General features: G+C 40.5%; 1 protein-coding gene across 3 annotated transcripts in view; it reads left to right on the forward strand.

Annotated features, from left to right (window-relative positions):
• The first annotated feature begins 444 nt into the window (after positions 1-444).
• MAK (male germ cell associated kinase) overlaps positions 445-21,460 on the forward strand; it is a 48,113-nt gene continuing 27,097 nt past the window's right edge. For 2 of the 3 annotated variants that reach the window (XM_065884822.1, XM_065884824.1), the window contains exons 1-5: positions 7,201-7,301; positions 12,878-12,932; positions 13,957-14,078; positions 16,293-16,372; positions 18,967-19,099. In XM_065884822.1, coding sequence (XP_065740894.1) covers positions 7,201-7,301; positions 12,878-12,932; positions 13,957-14,078; positions 16,293-16,372; positions 18,967-19,099 — 491 coding nt within the window. Of the gene's footprint in view, positions 603-6,978; positions 7,302-12,877; positions 12,933-13,956; positions 14,079-16,292; positions 16,373-18,966; positions 19,100-21,460 lie in introns of those variants that run through there. The other variant, XM_065884823.1, reaches the window with a different exon arrangement.

Genomic DNA, 21,460 nt, shown 5'->3' on the forward strand with positions numbered 1-21,460 from the left:
AACTGGACTTGCAACCCAGTGCAGTTTTTCCCCAGGCAGTTCATGTATAGACAAATACAAGGACCAGGAGGCAAACGGAGCCTTCCACTTGCTCTTCACAAGTCTGGGAACAAGAGTCAATGAATCAAGACTTTGTAGAATGAATCGGAGCAAACAAAATAAAGAGCAAACAAACCAACTTCCAATAAATAACTACAAATGTAATCAGGACTCTCCCAAGCCCCAAATTAAACGGCACAGAGCGCTAACTCCATTGACACCCAGGTGTCCCCAGAAGCCACGCCCCTCGGGAGGCGGGGCGTGTGTGTATTGGGCGGGGCCTTCCGGCTCGATCACGCCCCGTGGGCGGGGCGTAAGCGGGCGGGCTGAGCTGGAGCATCCCCGCGGTTTCCTAGGAGATGAAACACACAGCACGCCAGAGCTTGACAAGGGAGTGAACAAGGTAAGCGGCCGGCGGTGACAGGTAATCCCGAGCGGGCAGCTGGGCCGCCACCCTCCGTCCGACCCAGCCCGAGCCTATCCTGCGAAGCGGCCCGGCATGTCCCCTCGGCTCCCTGTCCTACCAGCGCCAACCTCCGCCGAGAGAAGGGGCCTGGACACTGGTAGTGGGAGAGACTGGAGGGAGGAGAATTCGGGGAGGGGCGGGGCGGGCAGGAGGCGGTCAACCTGCTCCTACAGCTGTCGGTTCGCTCCGAGACCCCCTCGACCACTTTCCTGCGCTCCTAGACGGCGCGGTCAGTCCTGGGTTGGAGGATGACGGCGGGAATCCATCAGTCTGAGGGACCCGCACCCCCGAACCTCTACCCCAGCGTCTCCCACCACAACCCCTGCTCTCCCCCGCTCCCTTTAGTGCTTAGGCTGGAGGGGACGCTACTTTTAGGAGTGAGGGGCGGGATCAGGTCTGGAGAAGGCAATGGAACTGAGTTCAAAACTGTTACAAAATTGAAAAGGAGAAAGAAGAAAGAGAAACGGGGTCCAAATTCAGTCCTCATTCGTGCATTCCCAAATGACTCCCAGGTAAAAGCGGAATCCCGGCACAGGGCGGACCAGCGGGCGCCCCCAGTCCTCACGCCGAGCCAACCGCGGGGGGGTCAGGGGATCACCTGCCCGCTGCGGCCGGACACGCAGGGCCTCGGGGACGAGCCCTGCCCGCAGACGGGAGTCTTTTAAAAGTCCCGGTTTGCGAGAAAAGATCAGAGCGTCTGGGAACGAAAACTGCTTCTTAACTACAAATAAGACTGAGACATGGTCAGTTTAAGGACAGGGCTGGAGTCGGGGGAGGGGAGGCAATAAAACTGGCTTTTTGGTGGTTTGTAATCTCAATTCTAAAAGGAAAGAAATGTATGTGATTGTGTTTAGATAATCTTTTTAAATGATCAGGCATTTGTTCTAATTGTAACGGAATTCTCATAAAGAGAGTCAAAGTTATCGGAGTGATTTTAATCAGAAAAACGACCCGTTCAGTCGAAATAGTGGCGGAGGCAAACGTTACTTTCCAGCCTTTTGGCTTTCCTTTATCGGCCCCACGCCCTGTTCACCGCCGAGTGACCGGGAAGGGACAAACCCTCCCCTCCCCCGCAGGGCGGCCACCTTCTGCCTACGCAAAGCTGGCTGTACCATCTCTTCGTTGGGGTGGGTTACTTTGGTTTGGTTTTGCTTCGTTTTAAAAGTTTGTGAATATTAGCACAGAGCACCATGCTTTTATTTATTTTTTAACACAGAATCCTGTTTTCCCATTGTAAAAGCTCCCCTTTTAATTTCTGTAAACGTATGATTTGGTTAGTTTGAAATCTTTTTTCTCTTTTGCTTTTGAAACGACTTAATGGTTTTTATGGCGTTACTTTTTTTTTTTTTTAACAAACGTTAATGCCAGCCTTAGAGTAATAACGTTACAGCAGATTCTACAAAGACAAGTTGAAGACATGGAAACGTTATCTGCTCAGTGATTGGGCAGACACAAATTTTACCCTCCATTTGCCCTCTCTGTTAATCTCCTTTAATCCTATCTAAATCCCTTATTAGCTGGCAGAAGCTGTTGAGAATAAAGCTCAAGTTTACAGTAATTGCGCACTTTGATAAAAGTAAGACAACTAGAATGGGAGAGAAATGATAAGGGCATTTATCTAATGTAGGCCTATAATTGAGCCTCTAAATAAATGTCTTTTTCCTTAAACCAGAATATAAGGTTTGTATAACTCATAAGGAAATCAGTAAGTACTGGAGCTGGACTGCAGAAAATTCCAAGTTCCTAACAGTTCTATTAAATTAATTGAGGATCATAGTTACATTACATTTACTTGTTTTGCTTTGTTGCATATATATGGAAATATGTGCATAAGAAATCATGTCAATACATCTCTGTTTTGCAGAGTTATCTTTCCAAAGGTCCACAGAGAAGAATATATGTAACTTGCAGAGAAATATTATTGGGTGTGAACTGGGGACCCATAGGCAGTCTGTCTTTTAAGTTACATGTACTGCTTTTGACTAGTAATCTGTTTAGGACCTTCCTATTCTACACTGATAAAAATAGTTGTTTATATGCTATCAGTGAGTAGGTACATGGGAGTAATGATTTTTTTAAAAAATCCTTTACCTTTATATATCTATGCCATTAGGCCATTATCCTTATACTTTTAGGGGGATAAGGGGACAGTTGAAATGGTCAGCTCACCTTGGAGAGCTGTTTATTTTGTATTGAACATGACTCAAAAGAGGCCTTTTTAAAGTTTTGTTTGGGAGCATAGTATGTAAACTTGTGTTACTTAAAGGTTAGTAAATTGGCCCAATTCTCTGAGAGCCACAAATCAGAGCTTTTTAAAATCTATGTCATATCCATAATCTTTACCCCTCAAACGAAAGAAACTGGGAAATGGCTGTGTCCCTTACTTATTTTTCCCTGAATATAAGTATCCTATGCTATAGCACTTGAAACAAACTTTGCGTTTCCAGTGTTTACTTGGAAGATGAGTGGTTAGGCCCGGAGTGCAGTTTCTACAATAGCCACTCCAAAACCGGTTGGGCTTCCAGGACAATGCAGAAAGGAGTCAATGACTGAATGGTCTGTTGTGCTAACAGTACTGGTGATGGTGGGCTGATGGTCTTAACAGTGGACCAGAAAGAGGCAGTTAATCCCACTTTTGCAGGTTGTTGAGCCGCTGCAAGGGAAAGTTTCAATGTTTCTGGCACCTCTTACCTCTGAACTTCTCTCCCCATCTGTGCCGCTCCCTCTTTCACTCCCTTCTCAAGCCATTTGTCCTTTTCCAGAAGTGCCTACATAACTGCCTGCCTCTCGGACCCTCAATGCCTGTCCTCAGTGAGGTGTTAACAAGAAAATAACCTGTTGCCTATGCAGCAGATTTGCAAAGAAAAGAAGATGCTATTTATCCCATTAAAATTCTTAATTAAATAATTTGGGGGGGTTGGGTAAAACTAATAATTTTCTTAAGGAACTCCAGGAAGACTCCCTTCTCCCCCACTCACACTCTTTCCCTTCACTGTTTCTGGCCTATAATTTTTCACTAAGTCCTTCCAGGTATCAGGACGAGACAGATGTAGCCCCAGGGTGTAGCCAGGGTGGGGCGCACCCTGTGCTCTTTCCCGGTTGTTTATAGCATCTTGGCGTTTTAGGGTGAGGAGTTAGGAATCTTTAGGGGGTGGAGGGGGTGGGCAGCTTTCATTGCGGGGTAGATTCTACATGGTTTGGCAGCGGAGAGGGGTGGTTCCTTTAGCTGCACCAGTGATTGTAAAAGCTGGCAAGAATGGGTTGTTTAGCAGCTGGGGACTGCACTAAAAACCCAAACAGCTTCAGGCTAATGCAAGTATTCCACTGACTCCATCACTGATTCTCTGACTGCTCATAGGTCATTTAATCCCTCAGTGTTTTTACTGTATAATTTTACTGGTATGATAAACACCATGGCCTTTTGGACAAATGTATTCTCTGTATTGTTACTTAACCAGAAAGAATCAGTAAACCTCTAGAAAGCACATTTCCTTAAAAGAGATAAGTGTATGTCACCTTAAACAGAAAAGCTAGAAAAGAATGTCAAGCAATTTGGGGATTCCCTGGCGGTTCAGTGGTTAGGACTCGACGCTTTCACTGCGGTGAATTCAATCCCTGACTGATGAACTAAGAAAGAAAAACAATTTAACATGCTGATAATAAAATGCAAAATACTGATTTAATAAGAGTCTAAGTGATCAGAAGAAATACACTTCAGAGTCCATGTTTTGTTTAATCATAGCACAGGGTACAAAACAAACCCCCAAAGAGCTTTCAAAATTATATTTCCTTATCCAGATAAAGGAAAAATGAAGAAAAGCAAATACACGTTTTGGTCAGGAAATATGTGAGGAGGCGGGGGTGTTACCTTTCTCTATATTAATGCCTTAATATTTAGAATCTGTGTCTGTGTATAATGTAATGGCCACTTACAAAAGAACTTCATTTTCAGGCAAATGGGGAACCATTTGCTGGCATGTGTTAAGACCATTTGCTCAGATTTAAACTGAGAAAAATGAAGGAACCACTAAATAGAACTGGAATTTACTATTGTGATCTCTTTTTCAAGATCCTGGCCGCAGAGTTAGCATGGCCTAAACTACCTCTCATGTGCCTTTGAAGTGGTTATTATCTATATGAAGTAAAATAAATGACAAATTAACACATACTCCCTGTTATTTAAAAGCCCCACAGCTTCTTCCAAAGTTTCCTGTGGACAAATGTGTTCCTGTATAAAGGAAACAACATAGTGTTAGCGCACTTCTCTGCCACGTTTCCTCAGAAAGCCTATTTTTGGAAGCCTTAGGTACTTTGACAACTAAAACATATTCTTGTCGCTCCTAAATTTCTGCATCTAATAGAGAAGCAATTTTTATGACTTTATGTCGTGGAGATCATGCTACAGTGAAAAAAATAATAATCTTTGGGCTTCCCTGGTGGCGCAGTGGTTGAGAGTCCGCCTGCCGATGCAGGGGACACGGGTTCGTGTCCCGGTCCGGGAAGATCCCACATGCCGCGGAGCGGCTGGGCCCGTGAGCCATGGCCGCTGAGCCTGCGCGTCCAGAGCCTGTGCTCCACAACGGGAGAGGCCACAATAGTGAGAGGCCTGCATACCGCAAAAAAAAAATCTTTGAGTGAAGCACCAGATTATAAAAGGCATATTATTTTTTGGCCACACCGCACGGCTTGTGGGATCTTAGTGCCCAACCGGGGATCAAACTCGGGCCCTCGGCAGTGAAAGCATGTAGTCCTAACCACTGGACCACCAGGGAATTCCCTGTAAAAGGTATTTTATTTATTTTTTTTCAAATTTATTATTTATTTTTGGCGGCATTGTGTTTTCGTTGCTGCGCACGGGCTTTCTCAAGTTGCAGCGAGCAGGGGCTACTCTTCGTTGCGGTGCACAGGCTTCTCATTGCGGTGGCTTCTCTTGTTGTAGAGCACAGGCTCTAGGCGCACGGGCTTCAGTAGTTGTGGCTCACAGCCTCAGTAGTTGTGGCACACAGGCTCAGTAGTTGTGGCTCACGGGCTCTAGAGCGCAAGCTCAGTAGTTGTGGCACACGGGCTTAGTTGCTCTGCGGCATGTGGGATCTTCCCGGACCAGGGCTCAAACCTGTGTCCCCTGCATTGGCAGGCGGATTCTTAACCACTGAGCCACCAGGTAAGTCCCTGTAAAAGGCATTTTAAAACAAACTATTTGATAGTGCCAAACATGTTGTTACACTTTGTAACTAAGCATACAGCCTTGTAACAGAATGACAGAGATTTTTCAAAGCAACATAAGAATGATAAACAGGTATGAAATGCGAAATTGTTCCTTGAATGCAGAACTAAGACAGAACAATGGGAGGAAATTACTGAACGCTCTTTTAATGAGGTAGACACTAAGGCTTTATGTGCTTTGTGTGTTTTCTTTAATCATAGCTACAAAATCAGAACCTAGAGAAACTTGTACCCTTCAAATATATACAGATCCACAATCCCTTTTCTGTAGTTTTGAAACCCTCAAAGCTCTGAAAGATGAATTTTTAAAAATTAATCTGGGGCTTCCCTGGTGGCACGGTGGTTAAGAATCCGCCTGCCAATGCAGGGGACATGGGTTCACTCCCTGGCCCGGGAAGATCCCACATGCCGCGTAACTAAGCCTGTGCGCCACAACTACTGAGCCTGCGCTCTAGAGCCTGCTTGCCACAACTACTGAGCCCACGTGCCACAACTACTGAAGCCCGCGCACCTAGAGCCCACGCTCCGCAACAAGAGAAGCCATGACAATGAGAAGCCTGCGCACCGCAACGAAGAGTAGCCCCCACTCACCACAACCAGAGGAAGCCCAGCACGGCAACGAAGACCCAATGCAGCCAAAAATAAAAACAAACAAATAAATTTATAAAAAATAAAAAATTAATCTGTGCAAATTCATCTGCAACAGAACATGACCCGAATGACGTGAGTTCATTTATTTTACGTAGTGTACTTTTCAAACATTTTTCTACAGGTACATTAAGATGCTGCTTGGGAGGTGTTACGCACCATATTACTTTTCTAAAATACGCAAATTCCTGGATTCCAAACACGTCTGGTCCAGGAGTTTCAAATAAGGGATTATGGTTCAAATTAAATATGATGCAAACATTGATTCAAGGAATGGACATAGTAGAGCGTCTGACTTCCCAAAATCTGATTTGGACTAATATAGATTACATTATATAGTCAGTAAAAAAGCAATCATGCAAATCATTAAGCCAGTATTTATTGACCGTTCATGGGATAAGTAGCATGGCACCGTGTAAATGAAGCATTCACCAGTGAGTACCATCAGTCTTTTATAGGTGAACACCATTCGCATCGCACAATTGATTTAATGACACATGCTTAACATGTTGGTATTTATAATTTTCCTAGGTTACCAGTAAATTTTTGGAAGAGGTTCTTTAATGAAAATCCCTTTTATTCTTGTTTTGCTTTTTTTACAGGGTGTTCATAAGAATGGAAGCACTGTTTCCTTGCCAGATTCCTTATTGCTGTATCTTATGAACGTACATAATCTTGGGGAAGAGCCTGTGCTTAATGATGACAAGCCTGTCACCAGTGTAGCAACAACAGTCTAAGGGCAAAACCGAACAAAAATAAAGAAGCATTTATATTCAACAAGGAAGTCATTTCAGTCAACAACTGTGCTGCGTTATTTTTCCAAGATGAACCGATACACAACCATGAGACAGCTGGGGGACGGCACTTATGGGAGTGTGCTGATGGGCAAGAGTATCGAATCAGGGGAGCTGGTGGCCATCAAAAGGTACCATGGGCAACACTGCCAAGTTTGCCGATCTTTCTTTTCCTTTGCTTGCTTGAGACTGTATACAAGTACAGAGAGAAGTCTGGTTTAGACCCCATGCTCGTTAGGCTAATATGGAACGCCATTCTGGAGAAAACACTGCCAAAAAGGAGTTCAGCTGACCCCCACATATGTTAATTTTCTGATTTGTCCAGCTACATGGACAAATCAAAAAATATAAGGGCTCTGCTTTTCATGCATGATACATTTGAACTGAAACTGAAGGTAACTGTGGAACTTAGAGCTGAGTACAGAGTAGAGCTTATTGTTTCTTTGAAACAATACGTCTCAAAATCAGATGGTATTCATAGTATCAAACTGAGCTCTGAGTGGCATATGGAATTTTCCCGACCTTACCAATTAAATAGAGTTAATTATTATTATCTTATTTCTTTAATCCACTGTATCTGTTATCTATCATATGTAAAAAAAAAATTACCCCAAAGCTTAATGATTTAAGACAAGAACAAACATTGATTAATTCACAGTTTCTGTGAGTCAGGAATTTAGGAGTAGCTCAGCCGTGGTTCGGGCTACAGGTCTCTCGTGAGGTGACAGTAAGAGGTGGGCCAAGGTCACGGTCATCTGCAGGCTGAACCAGGGCTGGAGCACCCATGCCCAAGGTGGTTCACTGTATCAGTCTGCTGGGGGTGCTACAACGAAGTACCACAGACTGGGTGATTTAAACAATGCATTTATTTCCTCACAGTTCTGGAGGCTAGAAGTCAGAGATCAAGGTGTCAGCTAACATGGTTGGTTCATGTAAGACCTCTCTCCTTGGCTTGTAGATGGCTCTCTTCTCCCCATGTCTTCACATGATCGTCCCTCTGTGCATGTCGTGTCCTCATCTCTTCTTATAAGGACATCAGTCATATCGGATTAGGACCTACCCTAAAGACCTCACTTAACCGGAATCACCTCTTTAAGGTCTACCTCCAAATACACTCTGAGGTACTGGGAGGTCAGGACTTCAACACAGGAATTTAGAGCATCATTTGGCTCATACTTGGCTTCTGTGGCAAAGGTTAAGCCACAGACTGGGTGGCTTAAACAGCAGAGATTTATTGAGACAGTTTTGGAGCCTAGAAGTCTAAAATCAAGGTGTCGGCAGCGTTGGTTTCTTCTGGGGGCCGGGAGGACAGGATCTATTGTAGGCCTTTCTCCTTGGCTTATTCATGTCATTTTCTCTCTGTATCCCTCCCACATCAGCTTCCCTCGATGCCTATCTCTGTGTCCAAATTTCCTTTTTTCATAAGGACAAAAAGAGGCCTCAGTTTCTCTCTATATGGGGCTCTACAGACAGTCACTTGAGTGTCCTCATGACGTGGCAACTGGTTTCCCCAGAACGAGTCTTGGAAACTGATTACAACATCAACTAAATGATGATGATCTAAAATTTAAACGCTTTAACAAATGTTTATCAAATGTTAAAAACTTTACACTCTCATGATCTAAAACTTTACATATATGAGAAAATACTTTTATAAAATATTGTTAAATAGCCATTATTATCAAATAAGTAAATGTACAATATAGAATAACCGAAATGAAAAATAGGAATAAGAAGAAACTTCCCTGACTTGAAAGGTGAAATATTACAGGTACTTCTTGTAAAGTTGGTTTTAAGACCAGAGTGCCTGCTATATCCCCTACTGATCAAGATTGAACTGGAGACCCTAACTAAGGCAACAAGAGAAAAAAATAATAAATGAGGTGTAAGTATCAGACAAAATGAGATGAAATCATCCTTATTTGTGGGTTAAGCTATTATGTAAATTCACACAGATAAATACTTCATTACACATAAATAAAGTTATACGTAAAAATATCTTTAAAAGGACTGTAAAGATTTACATAAACTTCGTGAAAGCTGTGGCTTCCGGGGAGAGGGGGTAAGAAAATGAGAATGAGGGTTGGGTCTCGTCGTATCATTTAAGGTTATTACTGTTGGTTTGTTTTCTATAACAAAATGTTCATTATTCCTTCTGTGTGGCAAGATCATGTGTTTGTTTCAGTCTTCAATTTCATAAAATGGGGAATTGGGCCTCACCTGCATAGAGCTGGGTAAGACCTTGAGAGAAGTGAGAGGTCACATCCTTTAAGCAGTCAAATAGATTGAATGCTGAGAAGAAGTCATACGTGTATAATTTAGGAAAGCTTTCGGTGTATGAAATTAAAAAAACTAACCAAAAGTAAATTAAATAGGGATTTATTTGTTTCACATTGTAAAATGTTTTGAGGTAGGCAGCCCAGGGCTCATACCTTGTCTCAATGCTGTTATCACAGACCTAGGTTCTTTCGTCTTCAAAACATAGCTGCAGTAGGAGAGGGTGTGGAGAACAGGGAACCCGCCTACATTGTTGGTGGGAATGTAAATTGGTGCAGCCACTATGGAGAACAGTATGGAGGTTCCTCAAAAAACTAAAAATAGAGTTACCGTATGATCCGGCAATCCCACTCCTGGGCATATACCCAGACAAACCTATAATTCAAAAGGATACATGCACCCCTGCATTCATAGCAGCACTATTTGCAATAGCCAAGACATGGAAGCAACCTAAATGTCCGTCGACAGATGAATAGATAAAGAAGATGTGGCACATATATGCAATGGAATACTACTCAGCCATAAAAAGGAATTAAATAATGCCATTTGCAGCAACATGGATGGACCTAGAGATTATCATCCTAAGTGAAATAAGTCAGAAAGAAAAGACAAATACCGTATGATATCGCTTATATGTGGAACCTAAAATATGACACCAATGAACTTATCTGTGAAACAGAAACAGACTCACAGACATAGAGACCAGACTTGTGGTTGCCAAGGGGGAGGGGGTCGGGAGAGGGATGAACTTGGAGTTTGAGATTAGCAGATAGATGAAAACTCATATATAGAATGGATAAACAAGGTCCTACTATACAGCACAAGGAACTATATTCAATATCCTGTAATAAACCATAACGGAAAAGAATATGGAAAAGAATATATATAGACATGTAACTGAATCACCTGGCTGTACAGCAGAAATTAACACAACATTGTAAATCAACCATACTTGAATAAAATAAATTTAAAAACATAGCTGTAGCAGTCTAGGCCTTGAGTGTGAATTCCGAGTAAGAAGAAATAAGGAAGAGCTGAAACAGTTACTGTCAGTCAGTTGCTGTACTTTCTTCTCATTAGGAAAGCAAAAGCTTTCCCCCACCCCTCTCCAGAAGACTTCTGGTTTCTCCTCAGTGGCCAGGAGTGTGTCACGTGGCACACGTAGCAATAAGAGAAGCTGGGAAACTGAGTACTTAGGTGGCCATTTTGTATCCCTGGGTTAAAGCTGATCTATGTTAATAAAGAAGAGAAGAAAAGTGGCTCTTGGATAGACAAGTCATAGTGTCTGCCACATTCAGTATCTACTATGTGCCAGACAGTGTTCCTACCCTAATTAAAGACAGAGTAAAAATGAATGAGAAGAGGATGAGTCATTTGGAAGGCTTGCAAAAAGTTTAAAAATTCATTCAACACGTAATTGTTAAGCTACGATTACACTTGGTGCTCGGGACAAATGGGGATGGGATAGATGAGTTATAAATAGACCAACAAATTAGAAAAGTGACAACACAAAAGATGATAAGTCCTATGATGGGGGGATACCGGGCCTATGGGAGCACACAGAAGCAGTGCTGGAGAGGTATCTTGGAAGGCTTCCCCCATAAAATGAGATCTCGAGAATGACAAAAAATTCTCAAGAGGAGGGGAAGAATATTCCAAGTTGTAAGAATAATATGTATGAAGGCCTAGAAGCAAGAGAGTTTTTCCCTTGGGAAATTTAATTTAGGTCACTGGTAAGAAACCTTGTGGTATCTGCTGCCATCTCCAAAAAAAATCTGTAACAGAATTCATTCTAGGGGGTGTTGGTAAGATCCCCACACCTCATTTAATTAACAAATGTTACTAAGCTCTCTGCCCTTTAAGGACCTGAGAGGCTATTCCATTCCTGAGGATCTCCTGTTTGTGGGACAGCTCCTCAGGACCCCAGCTGTGGGTCTCGAAATCCATCCATCCATTTAGTAAACATTGATTGAGCACTTACTATGTGCCAGAAACTGAGCAGAAATGTGGAGGTGTCCTCAAGGAGCTTGCGTGTGAGGAGAGGGGAGAAGGACTAAACATAAAAGTAAACTATATGGTATGCAAGAAGGTGGGTAAAGTGCTACGGGAGAAAAAGCAGAGCAGGAACGGTGACCTCACAGCCATGAAAATCAGCTCCCCGGCATTAAAGGAACAAGGATCGACCTGAGGTGGTCTCTCATTTCCTCTAACCAGCCCAGCTCTTTCTAGCTGTTTCTGTCTGGCTGAATCTTCTTTTTTTCAGCCTTCACATGCTGGCACCTTCTCTCTTTCAGGTCTCATCTGAAATACTGCCTCATCAAAAAGGTCTGGGGCCTGGCCAATTCATCTCATGATCCTGAAAGCTCATTTGTATGTCTGTTTTGTGTTAACTAAAGTCTATTTCCTGTGAGATGGGAAGCATCAGGGTAACCATCTCTGATTTCATCACCCTGGCATGTCGGTGTTGGATGAATCAATAAATGAAAGAGAAGATGGCAGGGAATCTAAAAGGAATTCTAACAAATTGGTTTAATTTCTTATAATTAATTCCTTTAGAAATCAGGCTAATTGTTTTGCAAGGAAACTTCTGTATTTGCTGCATATAGATACATGCATCACCTTAGGGTAGTTAGTATATGTGGATGCAGCTAGCACAGATTTTTAAGAAGAATAAAAGTTTCAATTTGTACTAAATTTTGAAAAGGAACCTGGATATATTAACTAGCCTCTAAAACACTGGATTAAAACTTCTATAATTACTTTTTAAGAATCATAGAGATTATATGTATAGCTTTGCATGGATTTGATCAATTTACTAAAATACTATTATACTATATTTGAATTGACTTCTATTTTATTTCAAATTAAGCACTGTGCTAGATTTACTTTTACCATTTTAGCAAGACATTTATAAATCTATAGTACTGAAACGTATCTTTTGGTAAGTTGGTAAGCCCTTAATTTCTTCAAGCTCCTTCATAAATTTCTAGCGCCTGAATGAGTATAACTGAAATTCTGATTCACTAAGGATATTTTAGAGATAATAGTAGTGATGCCCTTCATACCTTATTGTAGCTGACCACAGATACCCGTAAAAATAAGGACATCTACAATAGCATTTACTGGGTGCCGAACTAAGCACTTCACGATAGGATTTTCTTATGCAGTAGTTCCTACTTTACAGCTAAGCAGGCTGCAGCACAGAGAAGTCATTAGGCAATTTGCCCAAGAAGTGACACAGTCATGAACCTGCACCAAATGGCCTTGAGATACACAGAAGGGAGATGATCTCCTTTTAAGGAGGAAGGAAAAGAGATATCACAGCTTTTTGCCCAAAGTGAACTAATTATAGAGTAAGAAAGCCAATGGTGTAAATTGTGTCTTCAAATCCCCGGTCCCCACACACTAAACTTTTCTTTTTTTATTGCAGAATGAAGAGAAAGTTCTATTCTTGGGATGAATGTATGAACTTGAGAGAAGTTAAGGTAAAATCCCAGAGGTGAAAAGAACCCCAGAAGGCCTTAGCTCTACCTCACATGTGTCTCATTTCTGAGGATGGTAGCTAAGAAGATGGTTCTGTTCTCTGCGGGAAGCAGACCAAAGATAATTATATTTCTTATGTTTTTCTTTATGTTCCTAATTTCTCATTTCTCATCAGAATGTCAGTGGAGAACAGAAAGTTAACTATACCCTCATATTTAAAAGTATACTCTCACTTTTAAATGAGCATTTTAATCCATATTATCAAAGGAAAGATAATTTTTTTAATTACCACATACCATTTCTTTATATTTTATGTTGTATAACTTGGATAAATTTTTGGAGACTTTTGCATGGCTTTCCACATAGTTAAGGCAGAAAAAATTAAACCTATTTAATGACCAAGAAAAAAAAGTGACAAATGTTTTGTAGCTATTGTTGACCTGTTTTATTTTTGCACTTATATTCGTTACTTAGACAATTACTGCTTACTTTATATTATTTAATTTAAAAATATATATAATTATTTATTTATTTTTGGCTGTACTGGGTCTTCGTTGCTGCAGGTGGGCTTTCTCTAGTTGCAGTGAGCGGGGGCTACTCTTCGTTGCGGTGCGAGGGCTTCTCTCATTGCGGTGGCTTCTCTTGTTGCAGAGCATGGGCTCTAGGCACGTGGGCTTCAGTAGTTGTAGCTCACAGGCTCTAGAGCGCAGCCTCAGTAGTTGTGGCTCACGGGCTTAGCTGCTCTGCAGCATGTGGGATCTTCCCAGACCAGGGCTTGAACCCATGTCCCCTGCATTGGCAGGTAGGTTCTTAACCACTGCGCCACCAGGGAAGCCCACTGCTTACTTAAATAGATGTTCTAGATGTTTCTAGACATGGAAATTTTTATAGATATTAAAAATTCATTAATGAATTTAGAAGAAATGGAAAACTACTTAAGGTACTTATCATCCTAGCATTGATGAGATTGTGCCAACTTCTATAACTTTGCTTTAAGAATTTTAATGCTCATTTGCTCTATTGCAGTCTCTGAAGAAACTTAATCATGCCAATGTGATTAAACTGAAAGAAGTTATCAGAGAAAATGACCATCTTTATTTTATATTTGAATATATGAAAGAAAACCTCTATCAATTAATGAAAGACAGGTATGTCTTTACGAAAACCTTTTCCTTATTGTCTCCTCCATGAGTCCCTTGGATCCCTTCATTATGTCACACTTGGCAATGTACAGATCTGTCAGTCCATGAGGTAGCATTAAATTAGTTATCTTCATCAAAGGATAATATCTAACGTTGAAGGACCATCATTTTTCCGTGGTAATAACTTAAAAGTCAAGGTAAATATTTCATATAAGCACACTATCTATCTATACTTTTTGAAACAAAAATCTATCTATAGTTTAATACCCAATAATAAAGCTGGCCTTGGGCAAAATCGAGAAAATTTTTTCTTACTCTCCCAAGCATCTTGCAAAAGGTTAACGAAGGAATGGAGGAAAGAATGAAGTTGCTTTTAAGAAAGGATCTAATACACTTGTTTATTAGAATGCTTAAGTGAATCATAAAAATGTGTTACCAATCCCAAGGAAATTCTCATTTTAATTTTTAAACATATGAACAGAATCTCTAAAGAAGGAGAGTTTCAGTCATCTGCCATGAACTTGGAGAGGATAACATTTTGGTGGTAGCTGCTGGTCACATCTGGGAGTTTAATGTCCATTTTGTCTGTTTTTAAAGCCAGAGTTGTTCAGCAAAAGAGCCTAAAATATGAAATGAATTTCCCAGTAGAATGAGGTTGATTTCTCTCTATTTCTTACACACACACACACACACACACACACACACACACACACTCTCTCTCTCTCTCTCTCTCTCTCTCTCTCTCAAGGTCTAAGAATAGTCAGTGAATTTTTCTTTAATCATATTTTTCCCTCTTTCAAAAAATACTGTATTGAATGCCTGTTATGTTTCAGGCTGATATCATTATGACATTAATAGCAGTTAAAATAAATGTAAAGGATATTCTACCTCTCAAATCAGTGTTTATTTTTCTAGATTTCTTTCTATCTCCTGTATACAGACATGCATACTTTCTATGTAGTTGTAATTTTAGTGGTGATACATTTTTCTGTTTGATTTATTCACTTATAGGCACTTTTTTATATTAATTAATGTATTTATTTTTTGGCTGTGTTGGGTCTTCGTTTCTGTGCCAGGGCTTTCTCTAGCTGTGGCAAGTGGGGGCCACTCTTCATTGCGATGTGTGGGCCTCTCACTATTGCGGCCTCTCCTGTTGCGGAGCACAGGCTCCAGGCGCGCAGGCTCAGTAGCTGTGGATCACGGGCCTAGTTGCTCCATGGCATGTGGGATCTTCCCAGACCAGGGCTCGAACCCGCATCCCCTGCATTAGCAGGCAGATTCTCAACCACTGCGCCACCAGGGAAGCCCTATAGGCATTTTTTAATGCTGATACATAATCTTCATAGTTAACATAGCTAGTGTGTTCTGTCAAATGACTATACCAAGCTTCACTTACCTCTGAACTATTTAAAATAAATATCAATGGGAGAACAGGTTGGTAATTACAGTGTATAATACTGATGTCATTATTTTGTAGCCATTAAAAGTGATAATTATGAAGATTGTAAGAGTGCTTATAAGTGAATAAAAAACAGAAACCAAAGTTGTATTTATGTAACATTGACACCTAATACAAAAGTTATACACACAGATGGATTAGGGCTGGATTAGAATGCTGAAAAATCAAAAGAGTTTCCTTGTCAGGTGGTGGGATTATGGGTAATCTTCTGGGCTTCTAATAATAATTTATGCTCTTCAAAATATATGAAATGATAAACATATCCATGGTATACTGAGATATAATTTTGAAGAAAAAACTAAGTACATGTGAATACATGAAATATTATACTTTCATATGATTTTAAATATATATATAAGTGGAAGTGGTGAATGCAATTGCAAATGAACATTAAAAAGACTCAACTTTGGAATTTCATGATTCAATTCTGGATTTCTAAATTAAAAGGAAATTAAAGTGATATTGTTTAGAATACTATTCAATGTCAAAAGTATAAATTAAACCATTAACAATTGTACATAGTAAAGGGCTATTTGAGGTTAGTGGTATTTTTACACTTTGTTTTTCGTAGCTTAACTTCCTGAAATATTGTTTTTGAGGATTAGTTTACAAGCCTTTTTTATTCAAGTAAACTTCTTTTCCATGTCAACTGAAGACCAATATACAAAACCTCTGCTCTGATACTGTAACTGTACCTTTAGTGTACAGCATTATTTTTACAAATTGAATTCATCACTGTTTATTTGTTCATTTCTTCACAGAAACAAGTTGTTCCCTGAGTCGGTCATCAGAAATATTATGTATCAAATATTGCAAGGGCTGGCATTTATCCATAAACATGGTAGGTTTCATTGCCCTGCCCCTTTAGATTACTGTCACGGTCGTGCATAGGAATTGTATATAAACTGTTAAATAATATTGGATAACTACAAGTTTGGACTATGTGCCTACTAACTGATAGTTTTATTTTAAAAATTCAGAATTTCTATAATTCTATATAAAATAGAATTTCTAAAATCTGTAACTATCTTCCCTCTATAGCAGAATTTTTTTACAGTTTGATCATCAGCCTTTAGTCTCAGTCATCATAACCCCATCCTGCTACCTCATTCCACCTAATTTTACCATGGAAATAAAAAAAAAAAAGGTCCCTCTTTTGGAAAAGATTGGAATGCTTTGATCTATCATGATCAATTATTAACACTTAAATAGTTTAAAGCACCTGTGCTATGGTATTTTCAAGTTTTCCTTAGTATTTACACTTAGTTGTTTCTATATGTGGAGAAATTATTTTTATGCATTTCTTATTTATGTAATCTTAATTTACAGTTTTTTGCGTTATCTATCAAACCAAAATAAAGTTAATATTATTACGAAAAATTTTAGTGATTTAATGATCATTAATTTTTAATGATTCTAGTTTAGCATCACTAGATGTTTAGATATTAAATTAGGATAGTTTATATCATACCATTGCTGTATTCTGCACATAGGCATTCAAAAATCACCATTATTAGTCTCCTCTCATGTTTCATCCGATATTTTATATTTTCTTTTCTCCTTTCTCTTTTAACTGCTACAGGAAATAATTTATTTTCTAGAAATGCTATGCAGAATTCCATATAAACATTGTAAGAACATTCCTGAATCCCCAGGGTTTTTTTGTCTTATGTAAACTATTAAGGTCTTTAAAAGCCTAAAACCCATGAAAATATATTACAATCCATTGATAAAAGTCAGTCATTTATTAATTACATGGAATGTAAAGGATATATGCTATTTTACTTGTTCATATTGGATTCCTGATCTTCAACTCATTTTTAAACTCTGGTCAGCATGGTTAACTCTCGATATTTGCCTGTGTTAATTTATGCTAATGGAAGCAAGTGTGATGTGGAAAACCAAAAGCTTCAGGAATTCTCTGATTTTTGGAAAGAGTTTTGTGTTTTGCTGATATTTTTTAGGCTAGTAATAAAACTGGCTTAGATTCCTTGGATATTTATCAACTATCAGCAACTTCAGAGCATAAGGGACTGAAGGAGGAAACCAGCTTGGAATTTTAAAATTGTTGATGAAAGTAAGTAACATATGAGTAATCTAGAGTTGGCTTTATAAGTGCCTACATAGTGATCTGGGAAACCAGACTCCAAGAACAATAGACATTTTTACAAAAGCTAAATTATTCTTGCCATAGTTCATAAACATCTCAGATGTAATCCTTTGAGAAAATAGATATTTTAAAAACAGTAGCTGTCAAAAGAAATGGACTAATATTTTAGTTAAAGTTAGGACCAAGTTACCAATATATTTATATTAGTGAGGATGGGGAAAACCTCAACTGTGGTTTAATTAAGGTTTTATGGATTAATGTCATTTCACCATCACACGTGCTCCCATTCCTGTCTTCATATTATGAAATTACGATGTGTTTCTCTTCGAAGTTAGCGAAATGGATGGATCTCAGTAGCTATTTTGAGTAAGGAGTACCAGGTAAGCAGAGTACAAAACTGTTGTAGATGTCACGGAGAGCCCACGCTGGCTTTGAAGGGGTTAAAAAAGTTTAGGTTTAGAAAAGTCTTCCTAGCTCGAATCTGCATGAAAACCCTCTGATGATGATGATGGTCACCTACAATTGATGACCAGGCCCGTTCTTAACTCTCCACCCTGCATAGTCATTAGGATACAAGTCATTTGTGTACAATCAGTGTGCTTTACCTACCCCTTAGACATTTGCAAGACATTTGCCCTCATTTTCATTGGGCTGCCATGTAGCTTTGGTAACTAGCCATTTATTTTATATATTAAATTGGTAAATAAGCATTATAATTATTGGGGTTGTTTCAACAAGGCAGCTACCAGGGGAGAACTGAGCTGTTAAATAATTTTAAAGGAAGGAGTTGATTCAAATGTGTGGCGTTCTATTTGTGTTTAATGGACTTCTCAAAGTGATTATACTCAAGGAATCGCAGGTTAAACTACAATGTGGTAGAGCAGTGATAAGACCAGCTTCACTGACTGAAGCCTGATATGCAGTGCTCCTTGAGCTTTCACTGGACTGCTTCTCTCCAAGCTTCAACCTCCTCATCTGCTACCCACTGGTGATCATAATACCTCCTTAAGGGTGTTGTTCAAATTAGCGGAGATAGTCATAATGTGGCAGTATCTAACCCAGTGCCTGAACTCACCGGATCCACAAACAGAAATACATGTGGATATTTATTTTTAATGGCCATACATACTGTATGAACTTCCTCGCCAAATTATTTTGAAAGCAGGGTCCCCACCTCCCATCACTGTGTAGACAATAAATATGGTTTATTTTTTTCCTAAGCTCACCTTCCTAATTAGAACAGAGAGGCTCAGCTATCTTGTTAGTAAATCAAATATGTCTAGATACGATGATTTATTATTGTTTTTCCTCTCTGTATTACCAAGGCTTTTTTCATAGGGATATGAAACCAGAAAACTTGCTTTGTATGGGCCCAGAACTTGTGAAAATTGCCGACTTTGGACTTGCAAGAGAATTAAGGTCACAGCCACCGTATACTGATTATGTATCCACCAGATGGTGAGTAGTTTTTAGCAACGGTCCAGAGGCATATGTCTCTGTTGACGCTTTCCTACAGTAGATCGTTACACATCTTTCTGGAGGTTCCATATCAAGTATTTAAAGCAAAATGTAGAACTGAATTTTTTTAATATTCTTTGGAGAGAGAGAAGGATTGCCTCATGACTCTTGTGATAAATGAAAAGGGAAGGAAAAAGGATTTCACGCATCCATTCATTCATTCAACAAACATTTACTAAACCCCTGTTATGTGCTGGATACTATTTTAGGCACTGGGAACACAGACGTGAACTAAACAGAAAAGAATCTCTGCCTCATGCTCCTTACATGACAGCCAATACATAAACAAATAATGTCCTGAGTTACCAACAGAGAGACATACACACGTTCATCACAAGCCACGTAACAGTCCCATCTTGCACACTACCCGAATGTCCATCACCAGAGGCATATATATTCACCCAGTGGACTACTTCACAGCAAAGAGAATGAAAGGCCTACAACTACGTAAACAATATGATGAATCTCACAGATACAATGTCGTGAGCAAGAGGCCAAACAGAAAAAGGGCACATATTATGTGCTTCCATTTATATAAAGTACAAAACTAGAACGAACCTGTTAAAAGTCAGGATAGCAGTTACGTGGTCGGGGTAGGGGCAGTAGTGACTGGAAGAGCGCAGAGGAGGGTCCCTCTGCGGAGCTGATAACACGCAGTTCCTTGGTCTGGGTGCTGGGCCCATGGCTATGTTCAAACTGTGGAAATTAGGCAAGCTGTACTCTTAGGACATGTGCATTTTTCTGGACGTATATTGTATTCCAATAAAAACAATTAAGAATATTTGAGTATCAGATAGTGATACATATACATCTCTACATGTTATTATACAGAAAAATTAAGTCTGGAAAGGGACAGGGGATTGGAAGAGACAGGGGAGGGAGGGGGTATGTTGCTGTTTTCAACAGGCGGTCTCACTGATGCCTGGCTGCGGAGATGCTGGGAGGCAAGAGGCTTTCAGGCAGAGAAAATGCTGAGCGTAAAGGCCTACAGACAGGAGTGCCACCGTGGACTCTGCAAAGAGCAGAGTGAATAAGGAGGGTGGGAGCGGGAAATGAGGTCAGAGCCTTTGTGGGGTGGCCGGATGTAAGGACTGGGGTGTCATGCTCATCGGAGAGAACCAGGGGGCCCCTGGAGGGCTCTGAGCTGCCGTCCTGAAAAGGGTCTAGAGGAGCAGAGGCAGAAGCAGGGAGACCAAGGAGGAGGCTGTTACACTATCTTGGGCAGAAAATGACAGTGACTTGGATCTGGTGGCCATGGAGGTGGTGACAGGTGTAAGATGCTGGGTGTGTTTTAAAATAGAGCAGATGTGATTTCCTGGTGAAGCAGATGTGGGGAATAAGATGAAGGAGTCAGAGACTTCAGGGTCTTTTCCATGAGCAGCCAGAGGGCTGGAGTCAGCCCTGATGGAGACGGGGCTGCTGTGGAGCTCGTGGGGGGAGGCGCAGTTGTGTTTCGGGTTGAGGGGTGCCTCTGAGACAACCACGGGGAGATGTCACGGTAGGCGGTGGGACCTATAACCTGGGGTTCAGGGAGCAGGGCTGGGCTGGAGACGTAAACTTGGGACACCTCAGTGTTAAAAAATTACAGGGTTGGGTGAGGTCACTAAGGGACTGAGTGTGGTTAGAGAAGAAAAGAAGTCTGAGGACAGAGCCTGGAAAGAGTGACAATATGTCCCGGTTTGCTGCGGACAGTCTTGGTTATCAATAGTTTCGTTAAAACAAGCTGGGGGCTTCCCTCTGGTGGCGCAGTGGTTGAGAGTCTGCCTGGTGATGCAGGGGACACGGGTTCGTGCCCCGGTCCAGGAAGATCCCACATGCCGTGGAGTGGCTGGGCCCGCATACCGCAAAAAAAAAAAAAAAAAAAAAACAAGCTGGGACACGTCTGATCGACCTCCGCTGTATGCTTCCCGATTCCTCCCTGGTCCGATCTGGTGACATAAACCAAGTTCACACTTCAACACATGGCTAATTAACAATGCCAGTTTTAAATGAGTGCCTTCCAACTGGCTTCGAAGAGAAAAATCAGTTACCTTATTTCTAATAATCATTTGATTTTTTTCATCACAATTCGGAGAATCAAAGTGAAGCTTTTGGAAGGTCATTCCTTGAAAAGTGAAATGTCTGACATTACTATGAATGCTATTTAACTTCACTTAAAACCTTTGAAAATAAACTTATTTTTGCCATGGTAATACAAGTTTTAGTGAAGTCTAGCATCACAAAAAACAGTATTCTTACTAAATTAAGAAACCCAGAAAGCAGAAATTTATTTGGATTGGTTAAGATGCATATCTATTTTGT

This window comes from Phocoena phocoena, chromosome 10 (genome assembly GCF_963924675.1).
Source record: "Phocoena phocoena chromosome 10, mPhoPho1.1, whole genome shotgun sequence".
Classification (NCBI taxonomy): Eukaryota; Metazoa; Chordata; class Mammalia; order Artiodactyla; family Phocoenidae; genus Phocoena; species Phocoena phocoena.